Raw genomic sequence first — 24,218 nt, forward strand, 5'->3', positions numbered from 1 at the left:
CAATTCCCATCTTGCCTTAGAGCACACCTCAGCAGGAGCATTGTACACAATGTCCAGCTTTAAAAAGTCTGAGTTTTTTCTCTATGAAAACAAAGTTAATAGATCTCAAAAGATTTGCAGGACCTGGGTTTAGTGAGGATGGGAAGACACCTACCTGCTCTTTGGGCACACTGAACAGGGAATTAGGGACTGTTTTTGGATTTAGATTCAGTTCTCCCTTTGATGTATGCCTGACCCCCTTAAATGTCAACAGAATTTACACACACACAGGAAAATACTGTCCCTCTCGCTTCCACAGATGCTATGAGCGACACAGGCAGCACCATTCATTTAGATCTACAGAGCAGGGGCTGGGGTTCGGGCTAGGATTTGAGAAGGCCACAAATGGGAGGCATACCACCTGCATAGCTTAGATGCCAGCTATTGCAAAGTTTCCCCCAGACTGCTCTTTTGGGAGACCAGGATTTTCTCCAAGCAGAAAAAATGAAGTGAGGGAGGGGACAGTTCCTGTTCTGTTCCCAGAACCTGCAGATGTCAGCAGGGCTGATGAACAGTGGAGAAGGGGGTGGGGGGCAACTGTACTGAGGCCCCTCAGAATAATCTGTAACCAGGGTGAAAAGGGAGGAGTTGAGGCCCCAGAAAACATGATGTACCGTGGCCCAAAATTTCTCTTGACAGGCCTGGATAACAGAGGCTGTGCCAAAGCTACGACGCTACCCTTGTGCCACTGAATCAGGCCCACCTCAGATCTCCTAGCCCAAATGGAGACACGCTGCCAGGACTTCCTCATCTTCTATTGCCCTTAGAACAACCTCTCATGGGGCTCTGCAGAAAAGTTAGTGTAGCCTTGTTCTGCACTAACTTTCCCATGGGTTTGGTTGTAAGGTAACAGTAGGTGTTCTCCCAGCCTTGCCTTTCTGCACTGACAGGTTACCGGTCCCCAGACAGATGTTTGCAGATCCTGGGGCAGAGGATAATGCTGTGGAGACAGCTGATTCCTTTCTGCTTCTTCCTCCACCCTCACAGAAAGGATTAGACTTATGTGCAGATTGCAGGGGACATCAGTCCTTATTCAGGTAAATTCCCATTCATTTAAATGTGAGTTTACTTCTTTAAGCACTAAGTAAGGAGGTTAGGACTTGGCACTCAGTACATTCTTAAATTAGTCTGGAGAACAACATGCTCTCCATTGACTCCATCAATTTCTCAATAGCTTTTGGCTATAGACTTCCACTTTGGCCTCTGAGCCAAATTCTAGCCTGGAATATACCATATGGATGTGGTTTCAATGGAAATTAATAGGAACCACAAATTTTTGCGCCCGAAAGCAGAATTTGGCCCTAAATATACACATTTTCTGTGTTGGCTGGGTTTGAGTTTTGCAGACCAAAATGTGGACTTAAAGTATAGTGACTCTTACAAATATTGAAAGACTTGCTATAAAAATGATGTTTTACTTTAAACCCCAGCCGCTACTCTTACATGAGAATCTGAGATTTCAATTTTTAAGATTTTTCTAGTAAATTGTATCCCTCGTGGTTACAGAGCAAAGCATGAAAACGTGACCAGAATGTACCCTAAAGTTTAAAATTCCAGGAAAACCCCCCAACTTTTTTTCTTTAGATCTCATAATTTTTAAGCAAAGCTTATGACTAGGGCCGCACCAAATTCACGGCTATGAAAAATGCGTCACGGACTGTGAAATCTAGTCTTTTGTGTGCTTTTACCCTCTACTATACAGATTTCACGGGGGAGAGAACAGCGTTTCTCAATTTGGAAGTCCTGACTCCAAAGGGGTCATTGGGGGTCACAAGGTTATTGTAGGGGGGTTACAGTACTGGTACCCTTACTTCTGTGATTACTTCAGAGCCGGGTGGCCGGAGAGCGGCCGCTGTTTGTCGAGTGACCACTTCTGAAGGCAGTGTCTCACCACCAGCAGTGCAGAAGGAAGGGTGGCAATACCATACCATGCCACGCCACCCTTCCTTCTGTCCTCCTGCTGGCGGCACCTCTGTCTTCAGAGCTGGGCTCTCTGCCTGCAGCTGCTGCTCTCCAGCTGCCCAGTTCTGAAGGCAGTGCTGCCACCAATGGCGCAAAAGTAAGGGTAGCAGTGCCCCAACCCCCTCCTACAATAACAATGCTACTCCCACCCCAAAATCCTTTTTTTTTTTTCGGTCAGGACCCTTACAACACCATGAAATTTCATCTTTAAATAGCTGAAATAATGAAATTTACTATTTTTAAAATCCTCTGACTGTGAAATTGACCAAAATGGACTGTGAATTTAGTAGGACCTTACTTTGACTTTTGGGGGCCCAATTCATGCTTTTTTAAAAAATGTTCTGGATTGGCAATACTGGACTTGGAGCAACCTTTAGTTTTCACTTTAAAATGACATGGTAGCTGGTTTAAATTATGTGCTCTTAATACCCGTTTTTCCAAGCCTCAAAGCCAACAATGTCATTTTAAACTGTATGAAGACCTAAAGCTTTTAACTGTACTTTTCCTTTTAGAGACTATTCCAAATATCATGGTCAAAATAGCATTACTTTATTGTGTATTTCTAGTGGGCTTTCAAAGCCCCTTCTAAACAACTGAGTTTTAAACACACACACACACTGGGTCTAAGAAAGCCCTTTGAGTTTCACATGAAGCTCACGTGCTAAAACAGCATCTTCCCCCATATGGGTCTTATGCAATAATAAGCGCCTGATCTACAGATGGTGTGATAGTGACAAACTTCTTTGTTTTGCATTTTAAAAGCTGGACACAGCATTCTAAGCTGAGTCAGAGAGAAGGCACACAAAGTACACCAGCAGCAAGTGCAATTTCAGGTAAATGGCTCAAGGCTAGAAGCAATGCCAAAACATTAGCAAATAGAAGTGCTCTAAATCTGAGATTAAGGATTACTGACTGCTCAAGATGGCCTGTGACAAACAGAGGGCCTGATCCAGCTCCCATTCAAGGCAACTGGGGATTTAGCCATTGGCTTCAATGGGAGCAGGATCAAGCACATAATTCTGACATTTCATTCTGAAAGTACAATGTTCTACCTCAAAAGCTTAATATTTTCAAACCAACATTCATTTTTTATGATCAATATTATTTTCCTCAAAAGAAAGCAGAAAATGTGAGCACCTAAAGTTGAAACAATACACACAACAAAATATTCTTTGATGTTACCATCTTTTTCACTATGCAAGCCTTATTAACAGTTAAACATGTGATCCTGTGTTACCATAAAATAGAAAAACCTTTGCTGCTGTATTCTCACTCTGCAAAACGAAACTGGAGCCTTGTGCTTGACACATTCTAACAGCATTTATCTGAGTAGAATAAAACGTCCTGGGGAGATTTACTACTTACAGGAGACACAGAACTAGAGGGGGGATGGGTGAGAGGTTGCACTGTGAGGCACACAGCTTGTATCTAAATATAAAGCTCCAAATCCTGCTCAGATTGCTTATAAAATAGTATCGTGACTAAGTGAGTAAGGAGAGCGAGATTTGACCCAAAAGAGTAAATCATAAATTGTAACATTCATTCCGCTAACTTCATCTGCATTCATCCTAAATAGATTATAATTTTAAATCATGGATTCAACCTTTCAAAATAGTAAAAATTCTTTCTTGTATTAAATACTAATTGCTAGTACTCCCTCCAAAAGTATTCTGCATCTTTTGTATGAAGTGAATTAAAAACAAATGGACAAATTCAATTTTGAACTGTCTGCCCTCCAGTGTACACTGGTTTGCTGTTATTGTCATGCTGCACACTATAATATTAGAACTTCATCTATGCTGTGCTATATTATCATTGTTATGTATGCCAGGGAATTCATTCGTGATATAGATTTTTTTATATCATTTCTTTGTAAATGTCCATGATTAAAGTAAAGCTTGTCCAGTGATAAGGCAAAATATATTGTTTTGTAGTGAACACATTTCTCAGGCCGGCTACGAAGGAACAGCTAAAGATGACAGATGAAAAGTTTGTCCGAATCCCTTATACAGTGCTTAAAGTTGCACTTGGGTGATCCGCCCAGGGCACCAAAGCAGCTGTATGACACCATTCCGGCCCCATAACATTGCAAAGGAAATCCTCAAATGTTGTAGAGTTGGCATAGTGGCTCCTACACCACATCTCCTCCCTGCTGCTGGTGAAGGGGACATGGCCTGAGGAAATAGGGCATGGACAGGGTGCTTGCCTTTGAAATGCTCTAACTTATCTAGAGACCGGCATTGCACACAACAGCCCCAGGTTTGTAGGAGTGCAAAGATGAACCTTATGGTGCAGAGCCTGAGGTGCTGCAGACCTCTTTTACCACACACAAATCCCAAAGTTGGCAAGAAGCCAACTTGCCCTGGATGTAGGATAGTGCAGCCTCTGGGCTATGCCAACTTGTGCCTGGTTGCAACGGTCCCTGTTCCAGTAGATGGGAATCGCTGAAGTTTGACTATGCTTTGAACAAGCCTTTTCACCCTCCCACATACCTGATTTGCCCCACATGACAGGAAGGGTTAGGAGGAGATGACGTGGACATGGCTATGCCAGCCATATGCCACTCAAAAATTCCTCTCTGCTGGGTAATCTGTGGTCAGACAGCTAAGGCAGCAATGTACCTGCAGACTGACATGAAGCAGCCTCATCAGGAGCCACATCCTGCCCCTAGTTGTTTCCAGAATCCTGAAAAGATGCAGTCTGAGTGCGAGTGCTTATAAAGCATTATGCCTCTGCCCAACCACCCTGCCCACCAAGTGCTTACTAAGCATGACAGTATCAAGGAGGACATCTTTAAAATGAAATAAAAACCACCAACCAAAAATAACCAAAAACAAAAGTAGCAGGGTTCTACACTGCAGCTCAGGAGTGGATGTTAAGAATGACATTTTGATGTTCCAGCCAAGTAATTGAAAGAGTGATTCATGCTGTAATATTTCCAATTAGGAAAAGTGGCTGAAGAAAATTGGAATTCATCTTAAACTGAAACTGAGAAATGGCTGGTGCTGAATATGAAATAGAAATCCTAACTCCCTGACCCCAATGAGACGCAGCCTGCTTATATGTTCTCATGTTTAATATCTGCAAGTGATGTAGTGAGTATAACAGATATAAAATGGTTCTTACGTAAATTAAAAATGGTCACATTAATAATGAATATTTTACTGCATATGATATTTTCAGGGTCCATAACATGTTCAAATAGCTAAAATTTGATCGGTTGTTCCAATCCACTGGTCCCAAAACAACTACAGAAATGCCCTCTGACTCTTCTGCTATTCACTGGAACATCAAGGGAAAAACTGGACATAGGTCCTTTTAAATGGAGGTCTTCCCACATAATTTTAAAAGCAATGCATGACAGCCTTTAATTTTATGCAAGTGTTGTACTCTTTTTTGATCATTTAAAAACATATTTAAACATCAATCTTTGCAAATTCAGCTGAGGAAGCAGTCATTTCCTAAAACAGCACACATTAACCAACACATGTTAAAATGTAGAAGTATATAATTATCAGGAAACTTCAAATTTCTTCTCTGTGTGGTTATTTTTTATGAATTCAGTTGCAGACAAAATAAGTCTGTTTCCTGACCTGTTTTTTTTTTTAAATTCATTCACAGTGTACATTTGACAAAATTTCAGCTTCAACAAAGTACATCTTAACAGTGGTTGTAGTAAGATGAGGCACTGAAACAAACCCTTGGTATCAGAGGTCCGGTATGAGGCCTAAGGCCTGAACTAAAGTAATGGTCAAGACTTTGCTAACCATAAAGCAAAATTAAACTGTGAGCCAGAGGCAGGCCCTGCTCACAGAAGTTGGCAAGGAAAGGGCTGATGTTGCACAAACATATACCTATATAGCACATTGGATACCAGAAGTATATAAACAGTACCAGGACACTCTGATACTGGAACATTCCACACAGATAACAAGGAACAAGTTGATCCATCCCAATGGCAGGGCCAAAAGGGTAATATGATGGATAGAGTTGTTTTGTTCGAACCAACATATACAAGGTGAGAGGCAGCACCTTAATATGTAGAGAGGTTGCACCTCAGTATGTCAGGAGTGATGTGTAACTTGTTTGTACCTCTGTATAAGAATGCACCTCTGAGTGGATGTCTTTATCCAGCCTAAGGGGCAGTGGAAAGTCCCACCACTGACTGAGCTGACTCTGTTGCCTGGGGGGGGGGGGGCACATAATCATAGTGTGTCCTGTAAAGCCTAGAGGGAACTATCACTGTGCTTCATTTGACAATAAACCTGGCCAACGTGCCTTCGTATCTCACTAGAGTCTGTGGTCACTGGGGGTTCTCTCAGGGTCTACTGTATCAGCAATCTGTGCAGAGCTGGGACAGCACAGAGAGGGAGCACACACACGCAGCTGATTGATATCAACATTGAACAGAGCAGAGCACCACACCAGGAGCGTCTGAAGACAGTGGTGATCTTAGTCCTTACACTAACTACATTACCTTCACAAAACTCCTCTAGGAAAGCTAAGTATATCAGCTCTACCACAGACTTCCTGGATGACCTTGGGCAAATGACTTAATCTCTCCACGTCGATACCCCACGTGTAAAATGGTGATAATATATACCTTTTTTTACTTTTACCTATAATATCTACATAGACTGTAAACTCTTAGTGGCAGGGACTCTCTCTTACTGTGTATATTTAGAGTGCATAACCCACAAGTAGGGCCCAAATCTCAGTTGTGGCCACTGTATACAAATAATCATAATGGAGCTAGCTTTCTCTGCCTCTCTTCCCATTTCCAAAAATAGGAACAATGTCACACATGCAGGTCAGTAGCAGAGCCAGGATTAGAATTCACAACTTCAGTCTTCCAACCGTATTACACCAGTAACACTGCTGGTCTGACAAACAGGGCACAGTCATGGGTTGGGACCCCAGATGGACTCCATAGATCTTACCCTGCATAGGGCTGTCATAAACAGATAGCTAAGGGTTAATGTCTCTTTCACCTGGAGCACCTGACCAGAGGACCAATCAGGAAACCGGATTTTTTCAACTTTGGGTGGAGGGAATTGTGTGTCTGAGGTCTTTGTTTTCTGGCTGCCTGCTTTCTCTGAGCTTTGGAGAAGTAGTTCTACTTTCTAGTCTTCTGTTTCTAAGTGTAAGGACAAAGAGATCAGATAGTAAGTTATATGGTTTCTTTTCTTTGGTATTTGCATGCATATAAGTGCTGGAGTGCTTTGATTTGTATTCTTTTTGAATAAGGCTGTTTATTCAATATTCTTTTAAGCAATTGACCCTGTATTCGTCATCTTAATACAGAGAGACCATTTGTAATTTTTCTTTCTTTTTTATATAAAGCTTTCTTTTAAGACCTGTTGGAGTTTTTCTTTACTTCAGGGAAATTGAGTCTGTACTCACCAGGGAATTGGTGGGAGGAAGAAATCAGGGGAGATCTGTGTGTGTTGAATTGGCTAGCCTGATTTTGCATTCCCTCTGGGTGAAGAGGAAAGTACTTTTTGTTCCAGGACTGGGAACAGAGAGGGGGAGTCACTCTGTTTGGATTCACAGAGCTTGTGTCTGTGTATCTCTCCAGGAGCACCTGGAGGGGGGAAGGGAAAAAGGATTATTTCCCTTTGTTGTGAGACTCAAGGGATTTGGGTCTTGGGGTCCCCAGGGAAGGTTTTTCAGGGGGACCAGAGTGCCCCAAAACACTCTAATTTTTTGGGTGGTGGCAGCAAGTACCAGGTCCAAGCTGGTAGCTAAGCTTGGAGGTTTTCATGCTAACCCCCATATTTTGGACGCTAAGGTCCAAATCTGGGACTAAGGTTATTGACATGGTGGCAGTGGGTGGGATCTAGACAGAATCCAGAAGCCAGTAGGAATATTATATTTTTCTTTTCTCTGCTAAGGGCTTTTTAGCAGAGAGAAACAGTTGGTTTTAAAAGGGAACCAGAGAGAATTTTTTTTTCTGCTCTCTCTGGCAGTTTGTGGCTTGCATGTTAAGCAAGAAGCCATTACCAGACTATTAACAGTCTTTTGTCACACAATAGCACTCCCATTGAGAGTCATACCAGCACTATATAAATGCAAATAAAGTGGTTTTTCAGGTTTACTTAACATTGAAGATTAGCTAAAGGCACTGTTGCTAGGCAGACTTCAGGAGGCAACAGAGAACCTGCAGTTCGGAAGATAAACACCGGAGGGCACCCCAACACAAGAAGACAGGAACCATGTCTACCAAGGCAAAAATTGAGGCCGAAGACCAATTCAAAGAAGCTGAACACCGGCGACAACTGGAGCTAAAAGAAAAGGAAGAAAGCATCAAACTGGCAGCCTACCAAAGAGAACAGGCAGCCTTAGAGGCAGCACACAAAAGAAAACTAGAAGAAGAAGAGGTGGCCCACCGCCGAGAAATGGAAAAACAACAAAAAGAAATGGAAAAACAACAAAAAGAGAATGAAGAGAAGGAAAAACAGAGAAAACATGAACTGGACTTGGCAAAAGCTGGGCTGCATGTGCCAGCCAACCCTAACAACCCGGCGCCAATTATTGCTCCACAGCACCGGAAATTTCCCACCTACAAGGCAGGTGATGACACCGAGGCCTTCTTGGAAAATTTTGAAAGAGCCTGTCTTGGGTACAGCATCCCCGAAGACCAGTACATGGTAGAATTAAGGCCACAGCTCAGTAGACCTTTAGCAGAGGTGGCAGCTGAAATGCCTAAGCAGCAAATGAACGACTATAAACTTTTTCAAACCAAGGCCAGATACAGAATGGGGATAACCCCAGATCATGCCCGTCGGCGCTTCAGAACCCAAAAGTGGAAACCAGAGGTGTCATTTCCCAAACACGCCTACTACATTGCAAAAAACTATGAGGTCTGGATAACAGGAAACAACATTCAAACTTTGGAAGAACTGAACCTCCTTATACAAATGGAGCAGTTCTTGGATGGTGTTCCTGAAGACATCACACGGTACATACAAGATGGAAAACCCAAAGATCTCGCTGAGGCGGGGGAGATTGGAGCCAAATGGATGGAACTGGCAGAAAGCAAGAAAGCTACTGTCAAGGGGAACGATTACCCCAGGGGGGCACACAGACCATAAACCCTACAACCGAGGACAGCCAAAGACCCCACATACCACCCAAGTAAAGCCACAGACACCCTACCCTTCCACCTCACCAGTCTCCAGTAACTCACCTCGGCCCAGTGACCCATCAGATGGAAGATGCTTTAAGTGTAATGAACTGGGACATATCAAGGCCAACTGTCCCAAGAACACCATGCGAGTGCAATTCATTACACCACCATCACACCAAAGATCCCCAGGCCCAGATGCCTCTCAAATACCCTTGGAGCGAAGAGAAAATTTGAGAGTGGGCGGAAAGAAGGTTACTGCGTGGAGAGACACGGGGGCACAAGTGTCAGCTATCCACCAATCCTTGGTTGACCCCAAATTCATCAACCCAAAGGCCAAAGTTACAATTTACCCCTTCATGTCACAAGCTGTAGACTTGCCTACAGCTCAACTGCCTGTCCAGTACAAAGGCTAGTCAGGAATGTGGACTTTTGCAGTCTATGACAACTATCCTATCCCCATGCTACTGGGGGAAGACTTGGCCAACCAGGTGAGGCGGGCCAAGAGAGTGGGAATGGTTACACGTAGCCAAACCAGGCAAGCTTCCAGACCCATTCCTGTTCCTGAGCCGTCCACAGAGGCCCCGTCTGTGTTACCAGAGACCCAGACAGAGGTAGTGGACCCGGATTCCATGCCTACCACTGAAACAGCCACAGCATCTCCAGTCCCAGGCCCGGAACTGGAACAGCAACCAGCACCAGCAAGTGCAACCTCATCTTCAAACTCAACGCCAGAGGGCGCCAGCGAGCCAGAACTGGCAGAAGCAAAAGACAGCCATACCCAAAAGGCTCAGCCAGAGCCTGAAATACCCTCAGGTGCACCAGCGGAGAGCGGTTCACCAGCAACAGAAACAACACCATCACCTACATCGCTTCCAAAGGGACCAAGTCCAAGTCCACAGTCTGAGGAAGAACTGGTGACCCCAGCCTCAAGGGAACAGTTCCAGACTGAGCAGGAAGCAGATGACAGCCTTCAGAAAGCTTGGGCGGCGGCACGGAGCACCCCACCGCCCCTCAGCTCTTCTAATCAATCCCGGTTTGTTATAGACCAAGGACTTTTATACAAGGAGATTCTTTCTGGTGGACACTGGGAAGAATGGCAGCCGCAAAAACAGTTGGTGGTTCCAACTAAGTACCGGGGGAAGCTCTTAAGCTTAGCCCATGATCATCCCAGTGGCCATGCTGGGGTGAACAGAACCAAGGACCGGTTGGGGAAGTCCTTCCACTGGGAGGGGATGGGCAAGGATGGTGCCAAGTATGTCCGGTCTTGTGAGGTATGCCAAAGAGTGGGAAAGCCTCAAGACCAGGTCAAGGCCCCTCTCCAGCCACTCCCCATAATTGAGGTCCCATTTCAGTGAGTAGCTGTGGATATTCTGGGCCCTTTCCCAAAAAAGACGCCCAGAGGAAAGCAGTACGTACTAACTTTAGTGGACTTTGCTACCCGATGGCCAGAAGCAGTAGCTCTAGGCAACACCAGGGCTAACACTGTGTGCCTGGCCCTAACAGACATCTTTGCCAGGGTAGGTTGGCCCTCTGACATCCTTACAGATTCAGGGTCTAATTTCCTGGCAGGGACCATGGAAAAACTGTGGGAAACTCATGGGGTGAATCACTTGGTTGCCACCCCGTACCACCATCAAACCAATGGCCTGGTGGAAAGGTTCAATGGAACTTTGGGGGCCATGATACGAAAATTCATCAATGAATTCTCCAATAATTGGGACCTAGTGTTGCAGCAGTTGCTGTTTGCCTACAGGGCTGTACCACATCCCAGTTTAGGGTTTTCACCATTTGAACTTGTGTATGGTCACGAGGTTAAGGGGCCATTACAGTTGGTGAAGCAGCAATGGGAGGGGTTTACGCCTTCTCCCGGAACTAACATTCTGGACTTTGTAAGCAACCTACAAAGCACCCTCCGACACTCTTTAGCTCTTGCTAGAGAGAACCTAAAGCATGCTCAGGAAGAGCAAAAGGCCTGGTATGACAGACATGCCAGAGAACGTTCTTTCCAGGTAGGAGACCAGGTTATGGTCTTGAAGGCGCAACAGACCCATAAGATGGAAGCATCATGGGAAGGGCCATTCACGGTCCAAGAGCGCCTGGGAGCTGTAAACTACCTCATAGCATTTCCCAATTCCTCACTGAAGCCTAAAGTGTACCATGTTAATTCTCTCAAGCCTTTCTATTCCAGAGACTTACAGGTTTGTCAGTTTACAGTCCAGGGAGATGATGCTGAGTGGCCTGACGGTGTCTACTATGACGGGAAAAAAGACGGTGGCGTGGAAGAGGTGAACCTCTCAACCACCCTGGAACGTCTGCAGCGGCAACAAATCAAGGAGCTGTGCACTAGCTTCGCCCCATTGTTCTCAGCCACCCCAGGACGGACTGAACGGGCATACCACTCCATTGATACAGGTAATGCTCACCCAATCAGAACCCCACCCTACCGGGTGTCTCCTCATGCCCAAGCTGCTATAGAACGGGAGATCCAGAACATGCTACAGATGGGTATAATCTGCTCATCTACCAGTGCATGGGCATCTCCAGTGGTTCTGGTACCCAAACCAGATGGGGAAATACGCTTTTGCGTGGACTACCGTAAGCTAAATGCGGTAACTCGTCCGGACAACTATCCAATGCCACGCACCGATGAGCTATTGGAGAAGTTGGGACGTGCCCAGTTCATCTCTACAATAGACTTAACCAAGGGGTACTGGCAAGTACCGCTAGATGAACCTGCCAAGGAGAGGTCAGCATTCGTCACCCATGTGGGGGTGTATGAATTCAATGTCCTTCCTTTCGGCCTTCGAAATGCACCCGCCACCTTCCAGAGGCTGGTAGATGGTCTACTAGCTGTACTGGGAGAATTTGCAGTTGCCTACCTCGATGATGTGGCCATTTTTTCAGACTCCTGGCCCGAACACCTACTCCACCTGGAAAAGGTCTTTGAGCGCATCAGGCAGGCAGGACTAACTGTTAAGGCCAAAAAGTGTCAAATAGGCCAACACAGAGTGACTTACCTGGGGCACCAGGTGGGTCGAGGAACCATAAACCCCCTACAGGCCAAGGTGGATGCTATCCAAAAGTGGCCTGTCCCAAGGTCAAAGAAACAGGTCCAATCCTTCTTAGGCTTGGCCGGATACTACAGGCGATTTGTACCACACTACAGCCAAATCGCTGCCCCATTTACCGACCTGACCAAAAAGACCCAGCCAAATGCCGTTAAGTGGACTGATGAGTGTCAAAAGGCCTTTACCCAGCTTAAGGCGATGCTCATGTCTGACCCTGTGCTCAGGGCCCCAGACTTTGACAAGCCATTCCTAGTAACCACAGATGCATCTGAGCGTGGTATAGGAGCAGTGCTCATGCAGGAAGCAACAGATCACAACTTCCATCCTGTCATGTTTCTCAGCAAGAAACTGTCTGAGAGGGAAAGTCACTGGTCAGTCAGTGAAAAGGAATGCTATGCCAATGTGTACGCCCTGGAAAAGCTACGCCCATATGTTTGGGGACGGCGGTTCCAACTACAAACTGACCATGCTGCACTAAAGTGGCTTCATACTGCCAAGGGGAACAACAAGAAACTTCTTCGTTGGAGTTTAGCTCTCCAAGATTTTGATTTTGAAATTCAACACATCACCAGAGCTTCTAACAAAGTTGCTGATGCACTCTCCCGTGAGAGTTTCCCACAATTCAGTAGTTAAAAAGTGTTCTTAAAATGTAAAAGTCTGTTAGTTATATACTTAGTAGTATATGTAAAGGTGCATGTGTTGTATTAATCTGTTTATTTTCAAGTTCTAGAAGGAAATCGCCGCCAGTGAGCTTCCCCACTGTCTGCAATTTGGGGGGCGTGTCATAAACAGATAGCTAAGGGTTAATGTCTCTTTCACCTGGAGCACCTGACCAGAGGACCAATCAGGAAACCGGATTTTTTCAACTTTGGGTGGAGGGAATTGTGTGTCTGAGGTCTTTGTTTTCTGGCTGCCTGCTTTCTCTGAGCTTTGGAGAAGTAGTTCTATTTTCTAATCTTCTGTTTTTAAGTGTAAGGACAAAGAGATCAGATAGTAAGTTATATGGTTTCTTTTCTTTGGTATTTGCATGCATATAAGTGCTGGAGTGCTTTGATTTGTATTCTTTTTGAATAAGGCTGTTTATTCAATATGCTTTGATTTGTATTCTTTTTGAATAAGGCTGTTTATTCAATATTCTTTTAAGCAATTGACCCTGTATTCGTCATCTTAATACAGAGAGACCATTTGTAATTTTTCTTTCTTTTTTATATAAAGCTTTCTTTTAAGACCTGTTGGAGTTTTTCTTTACTTCAGGGAAATTGAGTCTGTACTCACCAGGGAATTGGTGGGAGGAAGAAATCAGGGGAGATCTGTGTGTGTTGAATTGGCTAGCCTGATTTTGCATTCCCTCTGGGTGAAGAGGAAAGTACTTTTTGTTCCAGGACTGGGAACAGAGAGGGGGAGTCACTCTGTTTGGATTCACAGAGCTTGTGTCTGTGTATCTCTCCAGGAGCACCTGGAGGGGGGAAGGGAAAAAGGATTATTTCCCTTTGTTGTGAGACTCAAGGGATTTGGGTCTTGGGGTCCCCAGGGAAGGTTTTTCAGGGGGACCAGAGTGCCCCAAAACACTCCAATTTTTTGGGTGGTGGCAGCAAGTACCAGGTCCAAGCTGGTAGCTAAGCTTGGAGGTTTTCATGCTAACCCCCATATTTTGGACGCTAAGGTCCAAATCTGGGACTAAGGTTATTGACAAGGGCCAGCTATGCTTTAAAGTTATTTAGCATACATGTGTGTTTTTGGCAGTACCTCTCCCAGAACTTCAAGAGGCAGGATCAATGAGTGACAGTGCGCATGAATGGCTCCCAGCCAGACCCAAACTACCCTCAAGGGAGAGAGGTATTTAGGGTCATAGTAGCCTAAGTCAGGGGTCATAGTAACCTAGAGCCAGGAGTGTCATGCATGCTAAAAATCATCAGCTGGATGGACCGAGATAACATGGTTCAAGCCAGCTGAAAAGGGGGCCACAGCTATAGGTAGTACACAACTCTCCTGTACTTGTGACCTACCTTTCACATTTTTCCCAGCTGCCCATGGACAGTGAGAATGCAGGCTTTTCTTGACCATCTGATTGCTTCCCTTACATAATTTGTCATTTCAGGTCAGCTTCTGCATTGTACTACATGAACAACAGTTATATACGATGTGTTGTTGCCAAGTTTCCTAGCTCTGTAACACCGTATGTTCACATCAAAGACAGCAACAACACTGTATGATTGAGTAGTGCTTGATAGAAAAAGAGGTTTCAGAAGACTGACAGTGTCAATATGAAAGACACATTGAGAAACACTGGCAAGACAGCTCACATAGCTAGGGGTGGAGAAGAAGCATCAAAAGGAGAGAACCATGCCTGGTAAGACCTTGCCATTTTTCAGTAGAGGGGAATCACACCTGTATGAGGAAGCCCAATATTGCACAAGACTTGGCTGCTGAGATAAGGGCAGTGCACACAAACCTAGGGCAAGCAGAGGGATGTTCTGAGATAGCCGAGGCATTAACAGGCCAGCACTTAGCTGATCCCTCCATATAGTTATTGCTGTCTCAATAAATAAATATTTTTTTGCTCAACAAGGACTACCAATACCTAGTAATTTTGATGGTGTTCAAAATATACATATGATCCCTTGATTTTCAAAAAAACCAAACAAATCTGTTTTATTGTTGCTTGCCCACATTTAGTAATTTTTTCATAATAATTAGGGCTCTCAGTTAATTGCAGTTAACTCATGATTAACTCAAACATTAATCGTGATAAAAATTAAATCGCAAATAATTACAGTTTTAATCACACCATTAAACAATATCAATTGAAATTTATTAAATGTTTTTGGGTGTTTTTCCACATTTTCAAATATATTGATTTCAATTACAACACAGACTACAAAGTGCACAGTGCTCACTTTATATTATTATTTTTATTACAAATATTTGCACTGTAAAAATGATAAAAGAAGCAGTATTTTTCAATTCCCCTCATACAAATACTGTACAGCAATCTCTTTATCGTGAAAGTGCAAATGTAGATTTTTTTTGGTTACATACCTGCACTCAAAAACAAAACAATGCAAAACTTTAGCGCCTACAAGTCCACTCAGTCCTTCTTCTTGTTCAGCCAATCATTAAGACAAACAAGTTTGTTTACATTTGCAGGAAATAATGCTGCCCACCTCTTATTTACAGAATCATCAGAAAGTGAAAACAGGTATTTGCATGTAGCCGGCATTGCAATGTATTTACGTGCCAGAAATGTGTTAAATTCCTGACTGAACTCTTTGGTGGAGAACTGTACATCTCTGGCTCTTTTTTCCCGCATACTGCCATATATTTCACATTATAGTAGTCTCCGATGATGACTCAGCATCTGTTCATTTTAAGAACAGATTTGACAAAACACAAACAAGATACCAATGTGAGATTTCTAAAGGTAGCTACAGCACTCCACCCAAGGTTTAAGAATCTGAAGTGTCTTCCAAAATCTGAAAGGTATGAGGTGCGGAGCATGCTTTCAGAAGTCTTAAGAGCAACACTCCGATGCAGAAACTACAGAACCCAAACCACCAAAAAAGAAAATCATCCTTCTGCTGGTGGCATCCGACTCAGATGATGAAAGTGAACATGTGTCAGTCCACACTGCTTTGGGTTGTTATCAAGCAGAACCCATCATCAGCATGGACACATGTCTTCTGAAATGGTGGTTGAAGCATGAAGGGACATATGACTCTTTAGTGCATCTGGCATGTGAATATCTTGTGATGCTGGCTACAACAGTGCCATGCAGATGCCTGTTCTTACTTTCAGGTTACACTGTAAACAAGAAGTGGGCAGCATTATCTCCTGCGAATATAAACAAACTTGTTTGTCTTAATGATTGGCTGAACAAGAAATACGACTGAGCGGACTTGTAATTCTAAAGTTTTTTTGTTACATACCTGCACTCAAAAACAAAACAATGCAAAACTCTAGGCTCTAAAAAGTTTTACATTGTTTTACTTTTGAATGCAGGGTTTTTTTGTACATAATTCTATATTTGTAAATTCAACTTTCATGATAGAGATTGCACTACAGGACTTGTATTAGGTGAATTGAAAAATACTATGTGTTTTTTCCAATGAAAATAATTGTAATAAAAACACAAAGTGAGGACTGTATACTTTGCATTCCGTGTTGTAACTGCAATCAATATATTTGAAAATGTAGAAAACCTCTAAAACATTTAATTATATTGTATTCTATTATTGTTTAACAGTGCAATTAACAGCGAGATTAATCACAATAAAATTTTTAATCGCACGATTAATCACAATTATTTTTAATTGCTTGACAACCTTAACAATAATCAAAAAAATTTACTGAAAAACAAGTAATGAGCGAAAAACGAGCCTACTCTAGCTTTGATAAGCCGGTTCCCTACTAACAACAAATAGGAATTTTCTATAAGCATATTTTTAAATTTGGGGACACTAAAATTGTCTCTGCCTTTAAGTATCTATTTACTTCTTGTTTGGCTCTCATTACATTTTCCTCTCTTCACGCGTGCACTTAACTCAGTGATGCACGTGCATTCGAAGTAGAATTAGACCCCTTTGATTCCTTATAATCACAAAATCTACCATTTTATGATCACATTCCCTCAAACTGCCTTCCACTTTCACTACCAATTCCTCCCTCTTGGTAAGAATCAAGTCTAAAATGGCTGTCACCCTGGTTACTTCCTCCATTTTCTGAAACAAAAAGTTGTCCCCAATACATTCCACAAATGTACTGGAAATTTTGTGTTTTGCCATATTACTTTTCCAACAGATGTCTGAGTAGTTAAAAGTCCCCCATTATTATCAGGGCTTGTGTTTTGGATATTTATGCTATTTTGTTCCAGAAATGCCTCATCCACCTCCTCTTCCTGATTTGGTGGTCCATGTCATCACCCTAACTTTCCACCCCCACCCCCCCTTTATCTTTATCCAGAGACTTTCATCTGGTCTGCCTCTCACCTCTTTCAGGACCTGAGAACAAGCGTATGTTCTTGATAGATAATCCACCACCTCCTCCCTTTTTATCTTGCCTGTTCTTCCTGAACAAGCTTCCTGAACCCCTCTATACCAATATTCCAGTCATGAGACTTAGCCCAAGTCTCTGTGACACCAATTAAGTCATATTGCAGCTTATGTACTAATACTTCCAGTTCTTCCTGTTTATTCTCCATTCTCCTTGCATTTGTGTATAGAGGGGGGAGGGATAGCTCAGTGGTTTGAGCATTGGCCTACTAAACCCAGGGTGAGTTCAATCCTTGAGGGGGCCACTTAGGGATCTGGGGCAAAAATTGGTCCTGCTAGTGAAGGCAGGGGGCTGGACTTGATAACCTTTCAAGGTCCCTTCCAGTTCTAGGAGATTGGTATATCTCCAATTATTTCTTTCTTATCTCTAAGATTCCCTCCATGTACACACATGGAGGGGGAATCTATAAACTCCCATTCTTGCTAATAAGAGATAACCATGTGCACAGAGGGCAAAAAAAAACCCAAACAGAAATATTGGCACAAGTTGACTGTGTCCAGACAATTCTTCTTAAATGGCCAATTCTTCTGCTTTACAAACAATTGCCTCCAACAACCTCTGCAGTCCGTGACTGCAAATGATCAAACAAAAAGGGTTGCTGAAAAGTTAACATTTTTTTGTTATTGCAAAGTTGCAAGCAAAAATGTTTTCTATGCATATTTTGGATAAATGTTAAAAAGCTACTGTGCTACATCTGAATATTTAAAAAGAACACAAATGCAAGTCTGTGTATTTCAATTTTTCCATGCTTCATGTTTAAACACTGTAAATGCTGATGGAACTCTAAATGCCCTTCAAATAAGAAGACAGCTTACATTAAGCAGGAAGGAATTCAGGCATATGAAATATAAATTGTCAAATAAGCAATAAGAACAGAGTTAATATGCAATAAGATTCTCAGTGTATTATGACAATTTCTAGCTATGTAATTGACAAGATATCTTAATCAAATAAGACATTATTTATCATGCTTCTCAAATGTCCAGTTAAGCTATCTTATTAAACACTCTCTAAATGCTGAGAAGAATCTTTATAATTTTAATGAAGTTTGCATGTACTTATGTATAATGGCTTTATTCTATGCTATCTTGATTTTTTGCAAATATGTTTCTTTTCTTGCAAGTAAATGATAACATATGATGGCATGTCTCTCTTGTCAAATGAGATTTTAAGACAAAGATAGGAATTTATCTTTCAGTCCTTACTCTGGTCAAACTACCAGGCAACCTTAACTTCTGCTGCATTTGCTAGGTTGTACATCATACAATTTCAGGTGGAAGTATCCTGCATGAAATAGATGCCCTCTGGCTCATCTCTCCATTCTGCCAGCAGCTACAGCGCAGCTCCCCAATTCTGCACTATTCACACACAGGAGCAGCCAGCAGTTCAGAATTAAAAGGGAGCATATTGCATAATCTGTGCTCCTGTCCCCTGTGATTTCTGGCACTGATCTATTCTTGTCTATTTGATGGGCTAGAGGGGGTTCATCTGAGACTCTTCTGAATGGGCTCTTCATAGACTCAGCCTTTAAGAGGAGCTCAGCTTTCATGTTATTAAAAAAATACGTAAGTTTCTGGGCCTGTTCCTTGCCAAGATAGACTGGGAAAAGTTAATTGATGTGTGCACGCACACATTTAGTTTTTACATACATGTTAGTTGAAGTCGGGGTGTATCCTAAAGAATCATTTTGCAGATGCTCCCCACAATGATTCAGTTGGCCCTGTTCATAATGGAGTCATAATTTATGGAGAAAAATTGGACTACAACTGACAGCAAGTGGTTTGAACTTGTTTCAAAACCCATCAAAAAAAAAATGCTAAGGCTGGCTCTGCTTGTTAAAATTGTCATCCCCTTCTGAGAGCTCCCATTATTGCTGTGACTGCAGCAGCTGCTGTGAGAGCTCTAGATACATACCAGGGATGAACCAATGTCACTCACCCCTGCAACTCTTTCCACTTTGAAAAGCACTGCAGTAGTGCAAAATGAGAGCCATACTACTGCTGCACTGAGTGGGAGTCCTGTAGTCACTGCACCCATCTCTCCTCCCACTGATGCCTGCACATGCTATACTACGAGTATTATGAGCTGGTACTGGAAAGGAACATGGAGCCGTTTCCTACCAGCCCGAGGAGAACTACCCATGCATCAGCCCAAAGATCAGGTCTCAAAACTCACAGGTGCTACAGGAGACCTCCAGCAGTTAGGGGAGATCTGCCCACCTCAAGAACTGAAGAGGACCCATTCCCCAACGGACTACCCAGCCCACCACTGGGGGGACCCACTGCCCACCTGACCTATCCCAACTACCTAAGTCAGCAGGACAACATGCCTGCAAAGCACTGCTACCAGCAGAAGTCACACAGCCACCCACCTTGCACCACCACTGCTGTTATGAAGAACACCTGCCAGATAGGGAAACCACTTGGAGGACCTTCAGTGAAGTAATGGGCAGAGGGACACATAGCCGGTCAAAAACTACTATGCAATGTGGTGGAGGGATGGAATGATCTTGAGTATAGAGGAAAAATATTAAAGTTACAGATGCTTTTGTGAGGAAAGCACAGAAGTAGCTTACACAATGAATGTCATGTGCACTGCTGACAAGGCCCATCATTTTAGAGGGAGCCCCTTATTTAAATTTTTATAAACACCAACACCATTGCACAGCAGAAAGAAACATGGAGGCCGCTAGCTGTGCATTTCAGTGAGTCTGACACAAATTAGTGGCCACTAAAAGTTTATGTTTAGTTTTGTCTTGATAAAGAAAATTAAAATTTGTTTGAGATCAGTAATTTTCAAGGATGCTCAGTCCTATGTGAGTCTCTCTCACAGAGTAGGATGTCTGGAATTACAGTATATACTACAGCATATTTCACAACATACCAGAAATGTCATGTAGCTATATGACATTCTTTTGACTTATGGGAATCTAAACAAAAAAACATCATGGCTCTTAAAAAATAAGAATCCGGAGCTTTCATTTAAAATGATATTTTATTGTTGTTTTTGCTGATTTACAATTTTTCCCCACAAATAAAACGCTCAAGATTTAAACCCCAAAACAAAGTAAAAAAGTTGAGATCCTGGGAGGTGGGAATCTAGGACACAAACTCTCAACCTGTGGGTTGCAACCAGGTCTTAGGGGTCTCAGCAACCCTTACTTTATGACTAGAAGGAAGGGGGCCCCAAAACCTTTTTTCTGTGGTAATGAGGTCATGGTATGGAAAAAAATTGCCCTGATCTAGAATATTCTTCTTACGTTTATGGGAGGTGGAAGGTCCATCCCTAAGTACCTTTTTCTAAATTTCCAGACTAGCAATAGTTTCCCCCATTATTTTTTAATGAAGTATAAACATACTTATGTACAACAACTTGATTCTACACTATCCTATTCAATGAGCTATGTTTGCAAGAAATCGAACAGAATAGAATCAGGGCCAATGGGGATTAAAAATGAATGAACAAAAGATCAAATTAATGGTAATGTCAAAAATCAAGAAACAGACTAGCCTAGTCATTAATGTTGTAGACAAATAAGTAGATAACTTCCGCTACAGGGGTTCCATCATAACATGGGACAATCTCTATGAAGATGACATGAACAAGCAGATAGCTATTGTCAGCAGAACGTTCGTGTGTCTGAATAAAACAGTTTCAAACCTTAAATCAGTGTCCATGACAGATAAAACCAGATTATACACAATGGTCATTGTACCCACATTACTTTATGGTTGTGAACCAGGGGTACTGACAAAAGCATCTGGAGCAAAAGCTGTAAACATCTGAAATGTCATAGATGTGACATAGCATTGCTTTGGCATTCTAGCCATCTATAGATGACTGAAAGTACAAGACATGACTGCAATCATCAAAAGGCACCAAGTAAAACGGTTTGGCCACATTGCTGGGCATAAAGGAGACAGTGGTATAACATGGTATTCAAAACCATCCAGGCAGCACCTGATTTTCAGAACAATCAGGCTCAAATGGTGGTTCAAAACAGATGTGGATGGAATCTGCTCATAAGCTTGGTCCTGTCCAACCTCACCACTGGAGAAAGAAGAGGATGATGAATAGTTTTTTGCACTCAAGAAACCAGTAAGTTAGTGGTATAGCAGTAACCTAAATGTATAAATGCACCAAACTATATGCTCTTGACAGTTATCCTGACAAACCTCATTAAAGGTACCACAATTATATGAAAAATAGGTCTCTCTCATTCCTAACGTCTATAAACTTATGTTTTAAGCTTTTTTTGTCCATTACCTGTTCATTTAACAGCTCTCTTCCTTTTAATATAGATCAGCGTACTACTGTTATAACTTTCCAGTGTAATAACTAATGCATTTATAAAATAGGTTTATTTTTATTTTCCTAAGGTACTTGCTTCAAAGAGCATCATTATGTTTCTGTGCATACTTATGTCCAGAACAAGGGGTGGGTGGAGGGGCTAAGTATTGTTCTTTAAAGGGCACTTATTTTAACAAAAATACTGCATTACAGTATTCTATAGTACTTGTTCGAAACACTAGAGCATCTTAAAAGGTTTTCGGTACATTACTGGAGCACTTTTATAAAGGGAGGTTATTTATATCCTACACCTATTCATTTTGATGGGCTCCATAAATTGATGTATTCCTCCTATAGCAAGAACTTTCACATCAAGGAGACCAGCAAACTCCCTTCCACACCATTATCCCAAGGAAATTCCTCAGAACTCCCCCACTTTTCCACCCATGACATCCCAAAGACACCTTCACTCCAGGCACTGCCCGCCAGCTCCAAAGGCAGATGATTTTTCATTGTGGGTAGGCAGGGAAAGGTGCACTCACGCCCAGGGATATGTGCACTCAGTAGGGTTGCCAAATTTGATTGGTCATGTTCCTGGAGGTTTCATCATGTGACAATCTTTAATTAAAGATTAATCCGGCGACAATGTGTGGTGAGGGACACATGGGGTCACATGTCTCTCTCTCTCCCCCTCCCCACCCCCCCATTTCTGGGACCCCTAGCAGTGAGGAGGCAGTGGCTCCCCCTGATGGCAGCACTCACTATGTGTCTGTGCAGCACCAGGAGGGAGGAAGCAGCAGGGCAGCTAGCTGGCTGTGGGTTGAGCTTCCCCCTGCTACATGGGGCTACTTCTCCTTCCCTGCTGCTGGAGTACCAGCACTTCCCACTGCCTGCTTTGCAGACCGTCCGCTGAGGCAAGTCATGGGAGCATCTTCTAGATTGGGAAGAGGACCTGCTACATGGTGCTCAGTGCCAGACAGCTCAGGTGGGGCCCCATCCAGCCCGAGAGCCCCAGGGAAGCAGGCTGATGGGGAGAGGGAAAAGCAGACCCTGCAGCTGCCAATGTGCCTATCAAGGTGCTTTAGGAGCACAATTTTCCCCCCTCCAATAAGAAGTGTCTTGCTAACTGTGATCCTCAAGCCTGAAGTACCATCCCACCCTGATGGCACAAGGGGGATGGTGCATCCCAGCTGTGTTACCCCTTTTGTTGGTCTTGTTTTGAACTCTTGCTAAATTGACTGAAGATAGTTCCGGCAGGGAGCAATGCCTGCAAGCTCTGCAAGGGGCTGGGCAGTCAAAGACCAGGAGGAGGTAGTTGTTAGTTTATGTCAGGGATTCTCAAACTGGGGGTCACAAGGTTATTGCATGGGGGGCTGCAAGTTGTCAGCCTCCACCCAAACCCCACTTTGCCTCCAGCATTTATAATTGTATTAACTATATAAACACGTGTTTTTCATTTATAAGGAGGGGGTCACACTCAGAGGCTTGCTGTGTGAAAGGAGTCACCAGTACAATAGTTTGAGAACCATTGGTGCATACTGTCTACTTACATATTAAGTTTCAGGGTGCGGGAGGCAGAGGCAACAGGTGGGGCGGTCGCATGCCCCCACAGAAGTTTCCAGTTATCCCCCTCCACAGTTACATGTCACCCAGTGCTTAATTTGTGCCTAGGCCTGAGCCCTGCCACCTCTAGCCTTGGCAGTGCAGAGCCCCGGCCCCCCTAGGCTTGCTGCCTCAGTTATGAACGCAAAAAAATTACTTGAGCCCTGGCCCTTGGCAACTAATCTAGCCCTCAGGGCAGGCTAAGGAAGCCCCTGTGCTGAGAGCAGGGGCAAGTCCCAGCCCAAGGACCCTTCCCCGGTGCAGAGAGGTCGCGTGGCAACCCCCGCAGCTACACCCGCTCCCCGCGGGCAGCCCAACCGGCCAGGTGTCCCACCGCCCGGGGGAGCCCGGCTCTACCGAGCGGAGGGCCGGTGTGGAAGGGGGCGGGGGTGGCCAGCGAGCGGAGTCCCAGCCACGACACGCCCCCCCCCCCCAGCGCTCCCGCGGAGAGGCAGAAGCCGGCCCCTGCCCACGCCAAAGGGAAGAGCCAGAACTCAGGCGCTGCCCAGCTCCCCTTTACCCTCCATCTCGCCTCCGGAGCCGGCGCTGCGGTTCATGGACGGCCCCCGTGCAGAGCGCGACCCAGGCGCTGTCCAGGCGGCGGCGGCGGCTGCTGCTCGGGTGTCTCTCGCCCTGCGCCCGAGCCCGCCCTTGGCTAATGGCTGCAGGTGGAAGGCAGCGAGGCGAGCGAGCGTCTCCCGTCGCGCAGGCACAGCGCAGTCTCCGCAGCCCTGACCTGCCGCTCCAGCAGCTGCTGCCACTCCTTAGCCACCGCCGCCGCCGCCGCCCGGCCCCTGATTAATAACTTAGGCGCCGCTGGCTCCCTGCCCGCCACTTGTCCAACGCAGGGAGCTGCTGGCGCCGCGAGGAGACGCGGGGCACGTAGCAGGTCGCGGTCCCCTAGTGCGATAAATACCCGCGTGGGCGTGGTGTGACTAGCGGGGGGCACGGGAAGTGTTGAAAGGGCAGCGCTGTTCACACAGCACCCCCCTACCCAGCCTTTGATTGCATTCCTCGGGCTTTGGGGGGTCCCTCTCCAGCGCAACGGGAAGGTTGTTTCCATGCAAAGTCCTTGGGTT

General features: G+C 44.2%; 1 protein-coding gene across 1 annotated transcript in view; it reads right to left on the reverse strand.

Annotated features, from left to right (window-relative positions):
* The window catches only part of GADL1 (glutamate decarboxylase like 1), a 121,839-nt gene extending 98,055 nt beyond the window's left edge, over positions 1 to 23,784 (reverse strand). The window contains exon 1 of the mRNA XM_030551005.1: positions 23,660 to 23,784. Coding sequence (XP_030406865.1) covers positions 23,660 to 23,696 — 37 coding nt within the window. The 5' untranslated portion in view covers positions 23,697 to 23,784. The remainder of the gene's footprint in view (positions 1 to 23,659) is intronic.
* Between the last annotated feature and the right edge of the window lie 434 nt (positions 23,785 to 24,218).

Source organism: Gopherus evgoodei, chromosome 2 (genome assembly GCF_007399415.2).
Source record: "Gopherus evgoodei ecotype Sinaloan lineage chromosome 2, rGopEvg1_v1.p, whole genome shotgun sequence".
Classification (NCBI taxonomy): Eukaryota; Metazoa; Chordata; order Testudines; family Testudinidae; genus Gopherus; species Gopherus evgoodei.